This window comes from Epinephelus fuscoguttatus, linkage group LG15, assembly GCF_011397635.1.
Source record: "Epinephelus fuscoguttatus linkage group LG15, E.fuscoguttatus.final_Chr_v1".
Taxonomy (NCBI): domain Eukaryota; kingdom Metazoa; phylum Chordata; class Actinopteri; order Perciformes; family Serranidae; genus Epinephelus; species Epinephelus fuscoguttatus.
The window spans coordinates 7,530,624-7,550,860 of NC_064766.1; the positions used below are offsets into that span (position 1 = coordinate 7,530,624).

The 20,237-nt window shown below is 40.1% G+C and overlaps 1 protein-coding gene across 3 annotated transcripts in view; it reads left to right on the forward strand.

Moving 5' to 3' along the window:
* Positions 1-20,237, forward strand: part of astn1 (astrotactin 1) — a 568,467-nt gene that overhangs the window by 86,244 nt on the left and 461,986 nt on the right. For all 3 annotated transcript variants that reach the window (XM_049597470.1, XM_049597472.1, XM_049597473.1), the window contains exon 2: positions 8,696-8,877. In XM_049597470.1, the coding sequence (XP_049453427.1) occupies positions 8,696-8,877 (182 nt within the window). The remainder of the gene's footprint in view (positions 1-8,695; positions 8,878-20,237) is intronic.

Sequence of the window (20,237 nt, forward strand, 5' to 3'; positions counted from 1 at the left end):
CGCCTCCGCATTTTCTTACTCCTTCTTCCTCCCCACCTCTCCTTTATTTTTCTCCATCTCTCTGTCTCCTCCTCCTCCTCCCTCCTACCTCTCTGCTGGGTGGTACTGTACAGGGTCCCGTGCAGCAAGGCGGCAGTCTCATTAATCCTGCTCTCATGGCAAACTAGTCCCCAGGGGGAGAGAGCACACTTTTTAAAAAGTGCCCTGTCACACTCTGGCACATCATTTGCATTTAGGTTAAAACCAGTCGGGACTCTTAAATCTTATCTATGGGCAGAGGGAACTCCCTCTTCACTGCGGCATGAGGGCATCAGTTATTGTCAGGCCAAACCTTGTTATACACACACACACAGACACACACACACACACACACACACACACACACACACACTGCTGTGTCACAGGAAACGCATTAAGTGTTTTGGTTTGTAAACAGGTTATAATCTATATAAGGGTTATGGCTTTTTTCCAGCATGCAAGTGTTTCCTTTGCCAGTAATCAGTGTAATGGGCTGTCTGACAAAGAAGGTGGTGTTCACTCACACAGCGGGAAGTGAAGTGCTTGCCGGGCTTGCATTGTAATCTTATGTATGTGCAATGTGTGCACAAAATATTAATGGTGTCGGCTCTTACCATGAATAGTTTAAACCAGGTAAGTGCTTACATAGAAGGTGCACACAGATTAGGCTCGCCATTTACATATAAAGCATTAGTTAGCTTGCTACTTTAGCTTGGGGGATTATATATATTTTAAAAAACTATCAGGACAAGACGGCTAAAAGTCTACAGCCACTATAGGTCACAGCATGTCTGTGATGGCTTTCAACTAGAACTAATATTAGCATTCTAGCATGACGGTGTTAGCATGCTGAGTTTAGCAGGAATTATAAGCTTGTTGGTGATGAACCTTGACAGTGGACGAGATCAGGTGGCTGAAAAGGAAGGCAGAGGATCACTCACATCCTTAGATCTGATTCTGATTTATTACAATATTATCAAATATATAGGAAGCATATATTGGTTTTGTTCGCAGTCTCCAGTCTCCAGTTGTTTTAAATATGACAGAGTAATTTATTAAAATGCTTTACAGGTAATCTGTAATTTCTGTTCATGCTTTAACCTCAATTTTACATAAATCCTCATGTACATCAGGATCATATCAGTTTACTGCTGTGTATAAATCAGCTGTGCAGACCTGTCCCCTTCAAACTACATAAATAACTTGAAAACAGTAATAGTCAAACACAGAGGAGCGAAATACAAGACAATAGCTGTCATTAAAGATCAGTCAGCTATAATCAGGGCTTCACATCTGTACAGTTGTTATTTTAAGAATCATCCTGCTTAACACAAGTGTTTGTGTTGCTTAATACTTCAATAATTAAAACTGTTTGATGTTAATATGCACCAAACTATATATAGTTTATGATCTGTAATCAAGCTGCAACCTCTGGGGCTTAAAAATGAAGCTAGCGGAGAATGCCAAAAACTGCAATTCTTTGAACGGCCACTTGAGCCTGGTTCCAGAAGTCAGTTAGTTTCCACAGACCTCCATGTTAAAATGCCTAAATTTTCAAAAGAAATAAGCATGGAGATCAGCAGTTATTGATTCTGTGCAGGCCTGGCTCATCTCGAGCAAGCCTAATATTTAATACACTACAATACCATCTGAGGATGATCGGAATGTCATTAGTTTTGCAGGTATTTGCTTGTAAACCAAAGTATCAGACATATTTTGATCTAACAATGGCACTACATGAAAAGTCAGGGAACCACATTTTAAGGTTCATCCTAAGGGCAACATGAATGTCTGTGTTTAAGTGTATGGCATTACATCCAATAGTTATTGAGATATTTCCCTCTGAGGCAAAACTGTCAACCCCTTCGCCTGTCGGGTGCACGCGACGGGTCCGACGGACACGCGCTGTGCAGGCAGCGTCTGGCAGGCACAGAGTCCTCGCTGCAACCCGGCTTGTTGTCGTCGATGTGCATGCCTGCACACATTTCTGTTGCTGTAATATGGCCAGCGCGGCTGCAGGAGGATCAGAGCAGCCAGTTTTGGTCAAAAATGATAAAGGAAAAAGCGTTCCTTGGAAATATTTAGTGAAGTGAACACAGCACGCTGCAGACGCCAGGTACAGCCCCTCCCCTCACTAGCAGCTGAGCAGCTGGTGTCGCCAGCATCAAAGTAAAATATAACTTCTAACGTTAATGTGGGAGCTAAGCAGAAAACTTTATCAGTTATACCCATCTGTAACATTAATAGACAATGTTAGTTTAACAGGACAACACAATTATGTGTGTCTGAAAAGTCACAGATTGAAGCTGAAAAACATTTGGTTTCTCCCGTAACCCCTGGTTCTAGGATCACATAGTGAGGTAGAAACAGGAGCATCCTGAGCCTAAACTACCAACTCTATTCGATCAGCAACGAAAATATACTGCCAATCAGGGTTGCGTTAACCGGATATTCTCGGTCATTGACCATTTTTTTTTACAACAATGACTGGAAAATTTAAAGGCCGTCGGTCATTTTGACCGGTTGCAATTACCACCCCTGCCCACTTGGCGGCAGAGTGCACAGTCAGTGGTTTAAGTGGCTGCCGTTTTCACACTGCAGAGAAAAAGTCATTCATCTGCTTCATGTAGCGTTGTTGACATAATGGACTGAACACACCGGACGCGGAACCGAGGCACGGCACCCAGCAGCGGAGGCAGTTTTCAGTCGGTGCCCATGTTAACCTATCTGACTGTCCACACAGGCTGCTGAGCAGAGCGGAGTGCCCGTGGAGTAGAGGCAGCGCTTCAGTTCGGCGTCTGGTCTATTTTTCACGGGATCCGCGAGTGTTTGTAATTTAAAATAACACAACAGTGCATAATCGAACACATTTTTCAATACCACTTCATTACAATTTTAATTTTGTGTCACCGAGCCTACAGGCATAACTACACGCGTCCGGTGTGTCCACGCCCTGGACACACCAGAAGCGTTAGTGCCATCCGGTGTGTCCAGGGCGAAGCCTAATGGCACAGGTGTGTGGATGTCTGTTCATCTTTTCGTTCATATCCTTATTAATGCACACTTTATAACTTGCTTGTTGGATTTATTAAAAACGAACGAATGAAAACTAAATGTCTTTACTAAATATCTTTTTTATCATTTAAAAACGAAAATTAAAATGACCGGTAAAAATAGATTATGACCGGATTTTTATGACCCTGTCGGTCAAAATGACCTGCGACAAAAAAGTCTAGCACAACGTCTGCTGCCAATTCACCAGAAGCACAGAAAATAAACAGGGCTGTAGATAAATACATTTGTATGGACAGATCTTGTTTCTGGTTGTTATTTATTTTGGGTTTTTTTTTTGTTGTTATCATTGATGTTACTGTTCTGATCTTTATTTAAAAAAAATGACATGCCTCTTAATTTTTTGCTGCTGTATCAAAAATGGTATCGAGTATTGAATATTTTCCTGGGTATCGATATCGAGTTTGAAATTTTAGTATTGTGACAACCCTACTAGTGTGTTTAAATATTTAGCTTTAAATATATGTGGAAAATGATTGTTTGTAGATGTTTACTGGCAATAAATTTAATCATGTTCGGGATGAATTTAATATTTGGCACAATAAGGGAAAAAAATCAAATTGTCTAGCATTGCCACAGTCAAGGGATTCTCAAGAAATAGATTAAGAAGCATTTCAAAATTATTCAGCATGGGTCCAGATATCCCACCGGCTCATAAAACACTAGTCCTCCATTTCCCATAATGCAAAAAAATCCCAGTCTATACACCCATGTCTTTCAAACAACACGCTCCTAGGTTGTAACACAATACTTTGATCCTTGTCTGTCATTATATGAAGGCATGAATTACAGTCAACAGACGAGGCAGTCCAAACAGGTGAAAATAGTTTAAAGTCCTGCATCAACTAAGTCCCACTTTGTGCAGGTGCAAAGCTGGTGTATCTCGATGCATGTTCCAGAGGTTTTGCACACTGTGTAAAAGCCTGTGATCAGCAGTAAAATCTTGCTTGCAACTACATCTTCGGCAGTAATCAGTGTAATGTTCTTGTGTAGCTTGGGGTTAGCCTGCATTTATATATAGATCTCTACACAGGATTTTGTAGTGATAAGTAGGTTTTGTGTAGAGAGAGCTGGATGTCTTTCATGCTTTACCTCGATGCTGCTCCGTCGCCTTCCCTTGGCTTTCCTGTCCTTGTTGTTCCCGTCCTAATTCTCATCTCCCATGCTAACACAAGTGCCTTAACTTACTGCTTGAGTCACTCAGTTCTGGGCTCTTTCTTTTGATCAGGCCTAATCCTCATTATTATTTACAGGCCGTGATTTCTCCCTGCAACCATCGTTGCGCCGCAGCACGAATCAACCGGCACATAGTATGGACTTTGATCAATTATGGACTATTCGCTAATGGACTGTGTCCCTTCAGTGCTCTCCCACCATCCTTTTCTCTGCATTGTGCTTGCACTCTTTCTCTCTTCAGTTCATTGTGACATTCGTGTGTAAAATGAGCTTTAAATTATTTGATAGCTTGTATACCAGCAGAGCTGGCACAATATATTTGGGTAATGGATTTGTGTACAGCACTGGGTCATGCTGGCAATTAGTGTAATAGTCTATTTCATGGCAGAGAGTTCAAAGTCATTCCATAAACATTATAAGGATGTGCACTGTGTACCATCCTTCACATAGCGCCATTAAATAGGACCTGATCTGATCTGCAAATTCCTAATTAGCAATGTGATAGGGAATGATGGCCTAAGCTATCAACAATGGAAACTGTAAACTAGTAATAAACAAATGCAAATACACTAAATAGCTGTTTCCTTTAAATACGCAAGTAAAAGAATGTAGCATATGCGGAGAGACAAATTTTAGCACGTTAACCACTTTATAGATAGACTAGATAGATAGAGTTAATTGTCATTCAAATCCACACTGTCATACGATGCACATAACAACCAAATTCCGTTGCATCTGACTCTCTGAATAAAATATGGATAAAACTATATATTGTAAATTCTTAGTTTCATCATCTGTTTTCAGCTTTCTGATGATACATTTTCAGATAATTGATTGGGTTTTTAAATGGTTTATTCACCTTAGAGTTTTGTCAGGACCTCTTTATTCTCCATTTTATCTGTAAATTTCAAATCACTAAGTTTTGCTAGTATTGCATGGTGATGATTTGAAAGTTACAGAAAAATAAACTTTAGAATTTGTTTTACCTTCCTCATCTATCTTCGTGTAGAATTCTTTTTTGAAGCATTTGGGAACCTTTTTCAATGTCACTAAATTGATTTGAAGAAAATGTCTCCCTCGTGTTTGCACTTGACCCTCTCTTTGAATGAGATGACAAAGCTGCACCAGCAGCCATTGACATGCACATCTTTGTTGATGCATAGAGAGATTATTCTGCTAAAAGAAGTACTTGTGTATACAGCTTATCATTGTTGTAATTGTTGTAAGGGAAGATGAGGTGAAGTGGTGGAAAACAGAAGTGTGTGTGTGTGTGTGTGTGTGTGTGTGTGTGTGTGTGTGTGTGTGAGACTGCGTGATGGACCAAAAGAACATAGTCAGTGTTAAGTGGCAAGAAATGGAGAGGGTACGATGTGTGGGCTGTATCTAAGTATACAAATATGTTATGTGTAAAATGTAAGACTCAAAAAGTAGATTTTTATGGTTGTAAACGCAAAACACAATTTAAAGAAATAAGAATTTTTTATACACTACAATTAAAGTAGATGACAGATGACATAGATGATAGTCAAGGACTGAAACATTTACTGCTGCATTATGAGCACCATTTTTGTGCACAGATAAGAAAGTAGACTATTTTTGTACTGATCCCAGCCTGTGGACCTTTGTGTGGCTTTCCAGCCCAGTTACATTGGTGTGCAGGTATTTCCTCTGCAGTCCTTTGTTGTTTGTCTGTTGTACTGACACACACAAGACAAACTTTTTTGTTGCCCCAGGTAGGCACAGTTTCACATCAGCCATAACACTATACAGTACAATTGACATAATTTCCATGTTATGTGAGACCTTTTGATATTTTTTACGCACATAATGTTTATTCTGAAAAGCTGTCAGCTAAGACTGCTTTTGCTGCTTTTATTTCCAAAGAGAGTTGTCTTAACAGAAGGTCATGCTGAATTCCAAGCAAGGCACTGTAAAAGTAAAGAACTTATATTGGTTCAAAGTGCCTCTGGAACAGAGCATGTAGCAAATACCTGTTTAGATAAAGTCCCACAGTTCAGCAGGATTGCAGAGGTGTCTAACAGACACTAAAAAGCAGATATGAGCGTGAGTGACCTCATGAATTACTGTAAGAAGTAAGAAACGTACTGGATCCGTGAGGGTTTTTGTATGTGAAACAGAAAGAAATCAAAATACTTTATTGAACTTAGTATTGCCTTGTTGAAATATGTTTGATACCTGCTTTATCTGCGATGACACTGGGGATGTAATGGTGCACAAGAGTCACGGTTCATTTCATATCCTAATTTTGAAGTCACAGTTTGGTGTGAGTTTGGAACAATGGAAAAAAAGGTACATCTCTTTTCATTTACTTTAAACATACAGTAATGTTGGTGCAGTATTTGACTCACACGACAATCAGTTTGTTGTACAAACCTCAGCACACCTCAGTGGTTGAGCCTGAATACACAAATTGCTAGAGCTCCAATAACAATAGGCAGAATCGATTGAATTTGCATTTCTATGTTAAATACAATAGTTGTTTCAACAGCATTTCCATTTCTACATTTCAATGTAGAATTGAGACGTGCTACACATTGAAATATAGTACTGAAGGTCTTGAAAATACAGTTGTGCATTACCTGTAAGTCTGAAAGACCTTTTACCCATATTTAGCTCAGTTTTTAATCTAGATGTCTAGATGTATCTTTTGACCTTCAATAACCACATCACTGCTCACTGGGTATTGCTGTAAGTCCAATGCAACTATGAAATCTGGCCAAGAATATCTGTTCCGTTCCAACAACAGTCTATTAGAGTAGCTTGTTTGCAGAGTTGGAGGTGGGATTCAGTCTGTAGTCTTGGTTGTACTTTCTGTGATCTCTGTTTCGATTTATGTCTTCCAGTCAGCGCTCTTACCTCTCATGACTTATGAGCCTGATGCATCTTTGCTACTCTTCAAACTTACATAACAGAGAATCACCCATAAAGCTCTGTCATGCATTTATAATGTTTTCCATTTCTGCACCGTGTGTGTTTTGGCGACGTACATCACTAATATTTCAAACAGCAAGGAGTGCAGTGTCTGAGGAACTGAGGTATGACACAAAGCACAATGCTTCATATGCTCCGCTGCTTCCATAAAATCACTGTTTACTCATCTTTATCTTTGGAGTTTCATCTCTTCTTGGGATTTTGTTCTTCCTATCATGGATTTAAACTCTTGCAGCTGACAGGGGGGTTTCAGGTATCAGCAGCGGTTATGGTTTGCACTGACTATTCATCAAATACAATTGGCCACCATTTATTTCTACACCCTAGCACCCAAAGATTCCTCTTGCTGTACAAAAGAGTGAGGCAATTGGAAACTGTCATAATTTTGAGCTAAATGCTTCCTGACATGCTCACAATGGTAATTTTACCATGCTAATGATTAGCAGGTGCAACATGAATCATGTTTACCAGCTATGTTTTGAGTGTCGGCATGCTAGCAGTAACTAGTCAGCACTGAACACACAAGTACAGCTGACCCTCTAGCGTGACCCCATGGTGATGCAGATTGAAAAGTCAGAGGATAACCAAAGTCATCTGGATACATCTTCATGATTGTCTATACAACATTTGTACAAATTTATCTTAGATAAGCGAAAACTTTGACCTGCTGGTGGCACTGTTTAAAAAGTTAGGGGATCATCAAAGTCATTGGGATTCATCCTCTGGGGAATATAGTTACCCATCAAATGTTATTGCGATCCATCCCATTGTTGAGATATTTCAATGAAAAATAACAAATGTCAACCTCGCAGTGACACCAGAGAAAATGTCAGGGATCAGCAAAATCATAACAGTTTGTCCTCACAGGACCATGAATGTCAGCACAATATTACATCATAATGATAAACAGAAATGCCACCCTCGTGGTTGCACTTGAGGAAATGTCAGGGATCATGAAAATTGTGAGGATTTGCCCTCAGGGGATAATGAATTTCAGTACAAAATTAAATGGTAATCTATGAAACAGCTGTTGAGATATTTCATTAAAAAAAAAAACAAATGTCAACCACATAGTGACACTACGGGAAATGTCAGGGATCATCAAAATCATAATGATTCGTCCTTAGGGGACCATGAATGTCAGTACAAATTTACATGGTAATCTATTGAGCAGCTGTGGAGATATTTACATGAAAACCAAAAATCTGAACCTTGTGTTTTCACTCGAGGAAATATCAGGGATCCTGAAAATCACAGTGATTCATCTTGACCATGAGTGTCAGTACAAAATTGCATGGTACCCTATCACGATGCAATATTAAATATTTATTAATATGAAACTAACACCATGAGATGTCTGTCTTGTCTGTCTTTCTCAAATTCCACTGGATTCACTTTCTGATTTTGGCCATTGTGGTGAGGAGATTTGTAACAGCCCCTCATTAAGTCCCCTTTGTTTGTCTGTTGTTTCTGGCAGAGATCTCTGGGAATTCAGAGGATATCCCTCTGGTGCGCTGGAGGCAGCAGTGGCTGGAGAATGGCACTCTGCTCTTTCACATCCATCACCAGGATGGCAGCCTGAACCTGCCCGAGCCAACCGAAGACCCGGCCAACGATTCTGCGAAAGAGGAGCTCCGCATCCTGCACATCTCTGTCATGGTAAAACTCTCTACTCTGGGGCTGACTGACAAAGCAGCTTAAAATGGAAACTGCTTTGACGTCCAATATTACAATATCCTTTTTTTGACATGCAGTCAAAAGAACTTTTTAATTGGCTAAAATCTTTCATTTGAAAAATTAAAATGATAAAGGCAAGAAATTGCTTTTCTCTCTTGCTGTTTTATTGAGATGGATATGGAATTAAATATATAAAGTTATTTTAATGTTGAGTTATTTTCCCTGAAGCTGAAACATTGTCAGAGATATCATCTTTGAGATAAGATAACATATCCCTTCCTCTTGTTTTTGTTTCCCTGTGTATTTCAAATGAAACAGCTGACTGCACACTTTTTCTCGGAGTAAAGGTTTTAGGGAGCAGATAAATCCTGTGGATGTCTGTCACGGTACAATAGCTGCTTTAGAGGCAAAAATGCTTCATTTACAAAATGTCTCTGTGTCTTACATTAATCTTACGGATGTAACTTTTCATTGTCCAAATGTATAAGATATTTCAGTCAAAACCTTAAAAAAAAAAGCTCTGCCGCTGTCACTCCACTGGCAGATTTGTTTAGAATGGACACATGTCGAGTGCATGGCATGCACTGCAGCCTGTTTTTCAGCAGCTTGCCACAGGGCACAGACATGTTCAACACAGCATGTGTATGTAAAGACATGGAGGAAGCGATGGACTCTTGTATTGAAGCAGTAGGTTTCCTAGTGATTAAAACATGAAAATACAGTAGATGTATACTTTTCCCCTCTTTATGTCACAGAGACATTAACTATAGGCAGAAAATAATTCTGTGTTTCTGTGTGGAACATATATTTATAAAGTTCCACATTTTGGTTGCAGAATGTAGATTTTCGCATGCCTGCACTGTATCAAACCTTATCTGCTATGTCGACAGAGTAGGAAATGAATCCTTAGATCTCGCAGCTTTCTCCTCTTGCCTGAGGAAATGTATATTTATTAGATCTTAGATATGCCACACCTACTCCCAGTGCCCTTTTCCAGCCCAAAGACATTACAACTGTGCTTTGATGGATGATTTGTATTTTCAGTCATTGAAAGCATATTATAGCTGCATACACAAATGATTAGTCAGCTTGGGAAGACTTCTGCCAGCAGCTACATCTGCTGAACAGAGGAGGGGAGCTGCACTTCGACACCCGCTGAATGTCACCGACCTTGGGACCTTGAAACAAATAACTGTCCTTGACTACCCTCTGCCTGTTTTGCATGTATTAGTGAACATCAAGCCGATCCACTGGGCACACAGGCTTGAGTGGTGACAACATTTTTATGTGGAAATGAGCTAGCACTGAGGTTCTGCTTCTTTCCTCTTTGATTTTCCTCTAATCTCACGTTTTTTACTCCCCGCTCTATCTGCGTTTCACATCCCATCAACCTCAGGTCCGTGTCTTTGTGCTCCCTGCTCTGTTAATTCCTCATCCTGAAAGAGCTGCGGCGGCAGCGCTGCCACAAGGGTGTTTTCACGAAGGTGTGGGTAGAGAAGGATTAGCATGCAGATATGAGCAGACCGTGACAACAGATGGAAGTGGTGTTGCCGCTGCGCTGCCCAGGCCCCGCTGCAGCTTGCCACCCTGCTGGAGGCCCCGACCTATAAATCCAAAGCCGTGTCACTTGTTCAGCTCCTTGTGGATACAAAAGGGTTCTGTGAAGGCTGCTTTACGGGCTTTTTAGCTCAAGCGCACACCTGTCACTGGACCTCTTTCCATTGTATGTCTTGGGAGACTGCAGGACAGCAGCAGTCAGCACAGGTCGCAGTCTGGGAGATGTGGGAGAAAACAGTGGGATACAGCTGTGAATGTCTCAAATGCTTGAGGTCTCAACATCTTACGAAATCCTTCTGGTATACTGTATGTTTATGCAGTAAACAGCAGGGAAGAAACAGGAGGAAAACAGCATGAGACAAAGGTGATTTCAGTTTAGATCAGCTTGTCTATAAGTAATATTAACACCTAAGTCATGTAAAAAAGTACCGGTAATTGCTAAGCTCTGGTGGCATTGCCACAGCAAAGTCAACAGTGCAACCTGTCTGCAGGTGCTTCTACACAATGATTGTGTAAGTTTATTGCAAGCCACTCTGTCCATGATGAGTCTCATAAATCCTTGGTTGGACTGTTTGATATCAATTTGTGGCTGTCAGGTTTTGCAATGAATCTTAACACTACCATGTGAGTTGTCAAACATGTACAAGAGCAGAGGCATGTCATCTGTTTTGCCTAAACTTGAGTAAAAAATGGCGCTTCCAGAGTGGCATTTCATGTGGCCTGTTGATTGGTTGGTTTACAGAAGTAGGTTTTAAAAGCAGACTGTGTGAGCATTTATTCATACATTTCTGCCACTGTCTGAATTTCCCTACAGGCTTTCTGTGGTTGCCAAGGTTCCAAATTGGACGTAGGTGGAGGTGTCTCACAGTGCAATCTGGAACCATTGTTTTGGATTGACGACCAAAGATTTTACCTCGTTTGTCTCATGATTGTCAACTTTCATCTCAAATAGCCCCAAATTGCTTAGTGTAAAAGGGCCTTGATTCTGACAGGGTTGTAAACAAACCAACAGATAGTCTGAACGCTTTTTAAAGGTTGAAGAGAAAGCATTCCAAGAGTCAGTTATAATCCTTATTGCATATAAAAACTGTCCATGCACAGCTATGGCAACAACAATTGGCCAAAGTGGAACCAAAAAGTCTCGTGTTTCTTTCTGTGTCTGAACTTTTGTCATCAAATAACATTCCCAATTGTGATCTGCTTTGGCCTAAAACCTGAACTTCTTTGAGGCCAAACCGGATTGGTGCCGATTTGGATACTCAAACCTGAACCAAGACATCAAGCTTTATTTTTTCTTAATATACCTGACTTAGTTTGTCGACACTCTCTTCTCCTTTCCCCAATAAGTATGCAGATGTTTGCCGTAGAAAGAGATATAGGGAAACATGTCCAGTACCTGAAGCCTTGCAAAACAAAATGGCCTTCATTATTACTGATTAATGTTCCAGTTGTTTTCTTGATTAATAGAGTTATTATTTAGTCAAGGGCTGGGAAACATAATGATATTATATTGATATTGTGAAAGAGACTAGACTTTTTTTTTTTTTTTAACATATTATAGTATCATAGGTTTTGTCTTTTCAAGGCTGCGTTACAGTAAAGTGATGTAATTTACTGAACTTACCAGACTGTTGTTGCTGTTCTCTTATTTAACTTAATCCACTTAGTGATTGTATCCACAAAACTGATCACTGTTTATCAAAAATGTCATTTTGTGAATATTTTGAGAAATAGTCAACCCTACAGTATGGTCGCAATTTTGATATCACAAATAGTGCGATATTTGACTTTATTAGTCATTGAAATGTCAGAAAATAGTGAGAAAATACCAATCAGAGTTTCCCAGAGCCCAACGAGACTTCTTTAAATGTCTTGTTTTGTCTGACAGTTGAAATCCTAAATACATTTTGTGAGAAGTGATATAGAACAGAGAGAACAATAAGTCCTTACGCTGGCGAAGCTGGAACCATCAAATGTTTGGTGTTTTACCTTAAAAAACTTACTTAAACAATAAAAATAAATGCTGATTAATTTCCTCTTGACTGACAACTAAATAACAGCGCTACATTTAGGCATCTACATTCCAAAGTTGCTAGTTTTTAAAGTGTTGAATGAAATCCTGCCTGTCCATTAATATTTCTCTTGTGGACTGTGTTTTACACCGCTGTCGCCATGTTTTTATCAGACACATGAAATGGACTTGAAATGGTCCCAGGTCTGCACATCCCACCCAGCTTGGTTCAGCCAGGAAGCAGGATGTCCAATCTGCCACAGTTCACTGCATGGCCACCGTGCCCACCACGAGACTGTTTATGCCTAATGGATGAGTTGAGACTCCAGCATTTTCAGGCATGAAGACAAGCCAGACTTATTATTAGCCTAACCCTAAAGGGGAATCAGGTTCAATGAACTGCACCAAAGTAGGTTCCGAGGCCAAAAACGTCTGGTCCTCCAGCTAGGCTTACCTGAGATCTACAGTTGTAGTGCATTTATTAAAGGCGGTACTGATGATGATTTAAAGAATATTTGAAACAAGACGTGAGTCATTTTCAACAATTGCACTCTTGTATTTTTGAAGCGTATTGTTCTAAAGTTGGAGTTTTCCTCATGCAGGGTTCAAAGCTTCTCCCCGTGCATTCATATCCAACAAGGTGACTACAGTGTCCTCCACTGGCCGTGGCTGGTCATCCATAATAGATGACTAACCTTGTGTATGCCTGTACCAACACCAGATGAGGCACTGGCAGTTCAAACGCACGTCCTCAACTTCAGCTTGAACCCTGCAGGCAGAGACGGCTGCAAAGCAAATCCCAACACTCCAGCCAAACAAAGACAAATAAAACCACCATACTGTATATTTAGAGCATCAGATATTCAATGTGGCTTGATTAGTTTATCCATTGAGACTCTTAAGCTCCAGTGTATCGTTGCTATGCACAATTCTCCCCCTTTAATTTCCAAATTTTAATCAGCTGCTGTTATGCCACAGCCTCAATGGATCAATCCAATCAGCACATACTGTACGGAGGCATCCAAACTAAACCAAGTCAATAACATTATATGAAAGACTAATACAATTTTTCAAGCTTAGGGGTAAGATTTGATGTTTTCTGAATTTCTTTTAGTGCTATTGTTTTTTCCTCAGAGGCCATAAAGCAACTTTTTAATTTCAGCAAACATCAAAGTGAAACCCAAACCAAAATGTAGACCTCCTATGACAAAAAGTCAACAAATAGAGAGGTAAAAGGACATTGTCCTGTTCTCAGCATACAGTAGAGGCACAACTCTCTATGATCATCATAAATACTGCAGGTCTGGCCCACATAACTACTCACAGTGTCTGTTTTGCTGGATGCTGAACAGTTGGGACAATATGGCCCGATTTGGTTTACCTCAGCTGTGTTAAAGCTCTTGTGGTACAAGTTTGCTGTGGATCAGTATTGTGAAACAAGCCCCTCACTGTGCTCACTCAACCCAAAAGGTGAAGAGCAGTGGAGTCTGTCAGAGCCGTATGGTGTCTGATGTTAATGGCAGCAAGTACTGCCAGGCTGCTCCATTGTTTTAGTCTGCTTTGCGCTGCCTGAAATAGGAACTTCAACAAACAGATTGTAGGTCTGCAGAGGAACGTAACACTAAATCCACTCTTTGAGTTAGTACATTACATGTACAGTCTTTTATTGTCTTATCCATTGATGCTGGTTCCTTTTTATAGTTTCTATCAAAACAGACATTTCCTTTTTTAGAGAAAATTCAGTAATTTTATCTGTTAGACATAAAAAACATTGGACTTACTTTTACTGTTTAAAACTCAGGTAAAAAAAGGCAGTGTGGGCTAATGAAACAAGAGCTTCTCCTGGTTGAGAGAGACTTTAAACCACGAGGTACATAATGAGACTACACTTCCGTGAATTCTCTGGATTCAGACATTATATACTGATTTAAATGGCTGAAATGTGTTGCTTGAAGGTAACTTGGTTATTTTTCAAGCTTGGCCCTTATGTCTATTGTTTTGTGTCTCAGTGACTAATAGGAATAACGATTTTTGAAACTGGTCCAGTATTGAGTGAGACCACTGCAGCAGGCAGCAGCAAAACAGGCTGCAATGTAACCACCTGGGACTTATGTACTGTCTATTTACTTCCATTAAAAGTGTTTGTTTTTGCCGCTGTAAGGCTCCCATTATATGATATCCTGCATATTTTACATCTACAGTAACTGGGTGAATTATAGGTTTATTTCAACCATGCAAGGGGTACTAATTTTTGTAATAGCAGGATATATTTTTTTCTGTAAATTTTGAGTGAAGTGTGTTTTACAATGTTAAAATTACTGTTGGTGATTTCAGGGCTGTTATTGGCTAAACAAAAAGGATCTTACTCTTTAACAAAAAGGTCTATGTTTGTAGGGATCCTTTACACAATGTTGACAGACACTTAGCCATGTCGCGCCAATTTGTGTTTCTCTTATCAGTTTAGACGCGCAGTGCCAGGCCGCCCGCACTCAAGTGGGTAGCTGTGGCGTCTTGCCGACTGCAGCCAACACCCGCCCGGCCCATTTCTCCCCCTCAAACAAGCCGTGTGTGTTGTGAGACTCCTTTCACCTCTGTCTGCAGGAGACCAGAGAGAAAGGTGTTTCCTAATTTTGCTGCTTCACAATAGAAATTTTTACATAACACAATAACGGGGGACTTTTATTTTTAAGACTCTATAGGAATTAACATATGTTTATTTTCGAATTAGCGAAACTTTATTAGCAGCTTTACTTCAATTAAGACAAGTCTAATAATACAGCTGGGTGGAAGAGTAAAATTAGAAACAGCCACAGTGAGGTGTTGATGAAGAGCTGCAGACAGCAGGCTCTTATTACACTTCTGCAAACAGCTCACCTTCAGCAGATAAACTTCCTTTACCTGCCCTGCTGTGGAAAAACACATGCAGTAAAAATAACAGGGGACTTTAGCAGTGGATCAGCTTGCAACTGAACATGTAGCCCACTTAGACGAAAATACTGGAATATATATAGTGTATTGTCATTCAGCCTGAAAATACATAGATATAAATTTTTGTCCATATCGTCCAGCCCTAATCTGAGCCTGCTGGCTGCAAAAACAAGCACTTTTAGTGGATGTAAATTGACAGTGCAGCCTGTTTTGCGGCTGCTGGCTGCAGCCATCTCATTCAATACTAGACCAAATTTCAATCATTTTGTTCCTGTTAGTAAAATAGACACAAAAACAGGGAAAAGATCCAGGTTGAAACTTTTCCTTTTAGGACAGGAGGAGAGATAGAGGAACACTGGAGCAAGGATCTGACAGAGAGCTTTGAGTGTCAGCGGTCGCTGGGTATTGTAGGATGGGGTGGTGTGTGGCTGTGGTGAGCGTAAGTCACATCTTTAAACAATGTGAAGTGGGAATGTTCAAGCTAAAACAAGTTGCTCTTAAAAGATCTGCATATTAGCATTATAGTCATTTTTAGATATAAGCATATGCAACCCTGTCTCCTAGAAGATGTGTTTTACTAAATACTAATTTGCAACAGGAAATATGTTTTGAAAGTAACTCAATGATGACCAGATTGGACTAGGTTCTGTGTCAAAATAATGAGGAAACATCTCTTTTAAAATAATCTGCAAACTATGAATACTGACAGCCTCTGGGAAGTTGAATATTCCTTTGATTTACTTTAGGCCAACATTAAATAAACAAAATATTCAGAATTTCCTTGCAGTAGGAAGAAGGTTTGGAACAGCACTCAGATGCTGAGTAATGTGTTTTTACAGAAAATAAATAAAATATTGGTTAATTGAATAAATATAAAATATGAAAAAAAAAAGTTTTCCAAGAAAGATCTATTTTGGAAGATGGCCATTTTATACCTATTTCAACATTACATTTTACATTTTCTATTCTAGAAATATAGATGTAATTAAAAACCTTCTTATTTGCCCAACAGCACCAAAGAGGAGGAGGATGTTGCTCCTTCAGCACAAAGGCTCTCAAGCTTTAATGACAGATGGAGGAAGAAATGAAAGTCAGATATATCATATAACAGGAACTAACAGAGCTTGTGTTATGACATGCTCCCTCTGGGCCATGCAGGTCTGTGTGGATTTGAAAAACAAATACATGGATGGCTTTTCATTTTATTAAATGATAGCTTCCAGATACATGTGTCAGATACAGTCAGCTCAGAGCATTACATCTTGATGAAACCCTCTATCTGTATAGATGAAGCAGTGAAATTTGAAAGATGTTTATCAGGATGCTTTGGTTCCTATGGGTGTACACATATCTATGGCAAAGAAGCAGGGCCGTAGCCAGGATTTAAAGAAGTCCAGTGAAAAGTCATTACATTCAGTTTCAGTGTGAGTCTACAGCAGTTACAGTGGTATCACTTTCTGCTGTACCACAGTACAATTCACACTGTGATCATTTCACAGTGATCTTTAAAAAATGCCGAACCAATAATAGGAGCAAGAGTCACAGGGATTCTCACACACACACACACACACACACACACACACACACACACACACACGAGGTGTCAGTCACTTTATGGGGTGAGATGGTCATTGTGACACAGCTTGGCTCGTGGGATATTGACATTCATGTGGTGACCCTCCTAAACCCGTGTTGATAGCATTGATCGTATAAACCTTAAATCAATGCAGCCACGACCACTTGTAAAGCGGTAGCCCCGGCTGAATCCCAGCCTCCAGAGCAGCTCCCCGAGCATCACAACATGGCGTGTTTTTGAAAAGCCTGCCGAGCGAGACAAACCAATCCATAGCTTCCCTATGGGCTGTGAGAAAGGCACACAGCCCAAGTGCCTGGCCTGTTTGTAGTGCTGAATCTCTGATGCAGACAACTGAGCACCATGGGTTGTTTTTTTTTTTAACAAAAGCACAACAAAATAAAAAATCACAGTTTTGCAGAAATACAGACCTTCTTACATTAAAGCTGTACTAATCAATATTTCTGTTTTAACAATGAATCAAATAACTATTTAAAAGTCGTAGGTTGATAGAATTTTCTTTTGACTGGAGCATTAACGGTTGCTAGGAGCAATTTTTCATGAAAAATAAGAATTATTTCCTCAAGTCAGTTTTTGACAACCTAGACAAGTGTGTCAGTCCCATAGACATCATTTTTGTGGCCATTTTTGTGTCACTGTTTTTAATGGATGTAGCTAGGTAGGTAGCCAGCCAACCAATTCTCGTTCACAGGTTGACAAATGTCGAAGCTTTGTCAAGTCCCTTGGTATTTTATAGTGCCACACAGGGCACATTTTAGCTTCTCTATAGCCTCATTTCCACCAAGCAGTCCGGTTCATTGCAGCGACTGTGGCTCAGAGGTGGAACGGGTCATCTGTAATCGGAAGATCAGTGACTAGATTCCCAGCTCCTTCTGTCCACATGTAGTGAAGAATCCTTGGGCAAGATACCGAACCCCAAATTGCTCCCGATGGCTGTTCCATCAGTGTGTGAGTGCATGTGAATGGTTACTGAGTAGCAAGAAAAGGTGGCACTTTGTATGGTAGCCTTGGCCACAGTGACTGTGTGTGTGAATAGGTGAATGTGACATGTAGTGTAAAAGCACTTTGAGTGGTAGGAAGATGAGAAGAGTGCTGTGCAAGTGCAGTCCATTTACCATTACCATTCAGGTTTGGTACATATTGTGTAAAATTGTGCAAAGTTGTGGATGGTACCAACAGAACCGTCCCCATTTTATATATATATGATATGATATGATATGATATGATATGATATGATAGATAGAGGTATGACTCTGCACTCCAGCAGCACTACACCCCTGCTGTTCCTCGGGAAGGACTCAATGCACAAACCTGGGCCCGTATTCACAAAGAATCCTAAGACTAAAAGTAGCTCTTAGTGACGTCATTCTAAGAAAAATCTTAGAATTCCTCGAATTCTAAGATTTTTCTTAGTATCTATCTTAGTATCTTAGTTTATCTGGTAAGATAAAAGTTATTCACAAAGCATCTTCAGCCTTAAGAGTGCTCCTAAAGTGAAAAACTGTTAAGAGGAGGGAGGAGGACTTTTAAGAATCCTAAGAGTGTCTTAAACAGAGAAGATGATGGAAAGACAGAGAGGAAGGAGAGATATTCTCTGTATATTGAACGACAGTGATTTAATAAGACGCTACCTTGATCGTGCAGGGATAATGTTTGTGGTTGACCTCATCAGGGATGAGCTTACTTTTCCCACCCAGCGTAGTAGCCTAACGCAATAACGCCCGCTTTGGATTGCAGCACGTACCAGCGCTTCTCACACTCATCACTTGTGCGTAAAAGGAGAGGGAACGACGCATTGATTTGTCGGGCAATGCGCTCCCAAGTCTACCTCTTCCCTTGTGCTGTGATCCCGGGACCGAACTTCCCTCTTAAAACACCTTTGTTCTCCTCCACGAGCTGTGCCAACAGCAGGCACTGCTCTTCTGTCCAGTTCGGCTTTCTTGTTCTTTTTTTCTCCATTTCGTTCGTTGTTTTGGTCATTCTGCCAAATCAAACTGCTTTTTACAAGGAGGCCAGCAATCACAGTAATTGCTGACAGCTAAGTCTGCGTCCACCATTAATATCAAATAGATTAAGTAGTAAAATTACCAGCATGGCGAGTAAACATAACAATAAGCAAATCAATATAATAATCGGCATGTGAATGAGGTACGTTCAAACATTTTGAAGCTGTGTAACAATTAATTTAATTTTGCTGAATTTCATCATCATGACATAAAATCATTTTCACGATTACACATTTCTTAATACAGTCTAAGTTCTATGATCGGTTGATTTCACTTTCCATTCATTACTAGGAGCGCATTTGTTTTTTTTGTTGTTTTTTTTCATTTTTCCTTTTTGTGACAACCAATCACAGCTTTTAGAAGACTGCGTTATACCTAGCAACAGGGTCAACCACACCTCCACACTAAGATAAAAGTTTCTGTCCCCTCCTTGCTCAGAGTTGCTCTCAGAAACTTCCTGAATCACTCTTAAGCTAAGATTTCTTGCTAGGAATTTTTAGGCTAAGTTAGGAGCTCTCTGAGAGGACTCTGAGAATCTTTGTGAATACGGGCCCTGCTATTTTTAAATATCCCATGGAAAGGGACTGTCACTCCAGTAAGTCCATAAAGGTGTACCAGGGCGCCTTTGGCATCAATATAAAGCAGAGCATTGATATTTGACCATCTGGGGTTGAGAACTGCTGAGCTAGCTATGCAGTAAGGCGACACACCCATTCTTAATCCCACCCTCAAAGAGAAGATGTGGGCAGCAACCCAGAGGTCTGGAACTAACAGGGAGTTTTCACTACACTCTGCAGTTCCCCTCAACTTTAAGAAACATGTTAAACTGTTTTAGCACATGGTTTTGGCTTGCGAATTCCAATGTCATCATCCTTGTTTCCAAAAGTAGCAGGCAGCTGTTTGCAGCTTTTGTTCTTTCTAAGGTGGCAAGAAGCACTACTCTGTATGCTAATGCCAATGTGCAAATTAGTATTAGTTTACTAATATGTTTATTTTGAAGGTATACTATGCAGGATTTTCCTAAAACCAATTATAGACTCATTCAGAAGTAAGTCCTCTCAATCATGACTTATGACCCACTAGAAGTGTGTGGTGGTGTATTTTTCTGCAGAGACTCTGCTCTCTGCCTCTATTTTCTTATTCTGACATATCTTCTTCTTATGTTGTTATGTTTGAGACCTTCCTGGGCACAGTGTGCAGGTGAGGTTGGGACTTTATAAAAAGATAGCGACCAGGTGCCAGACTG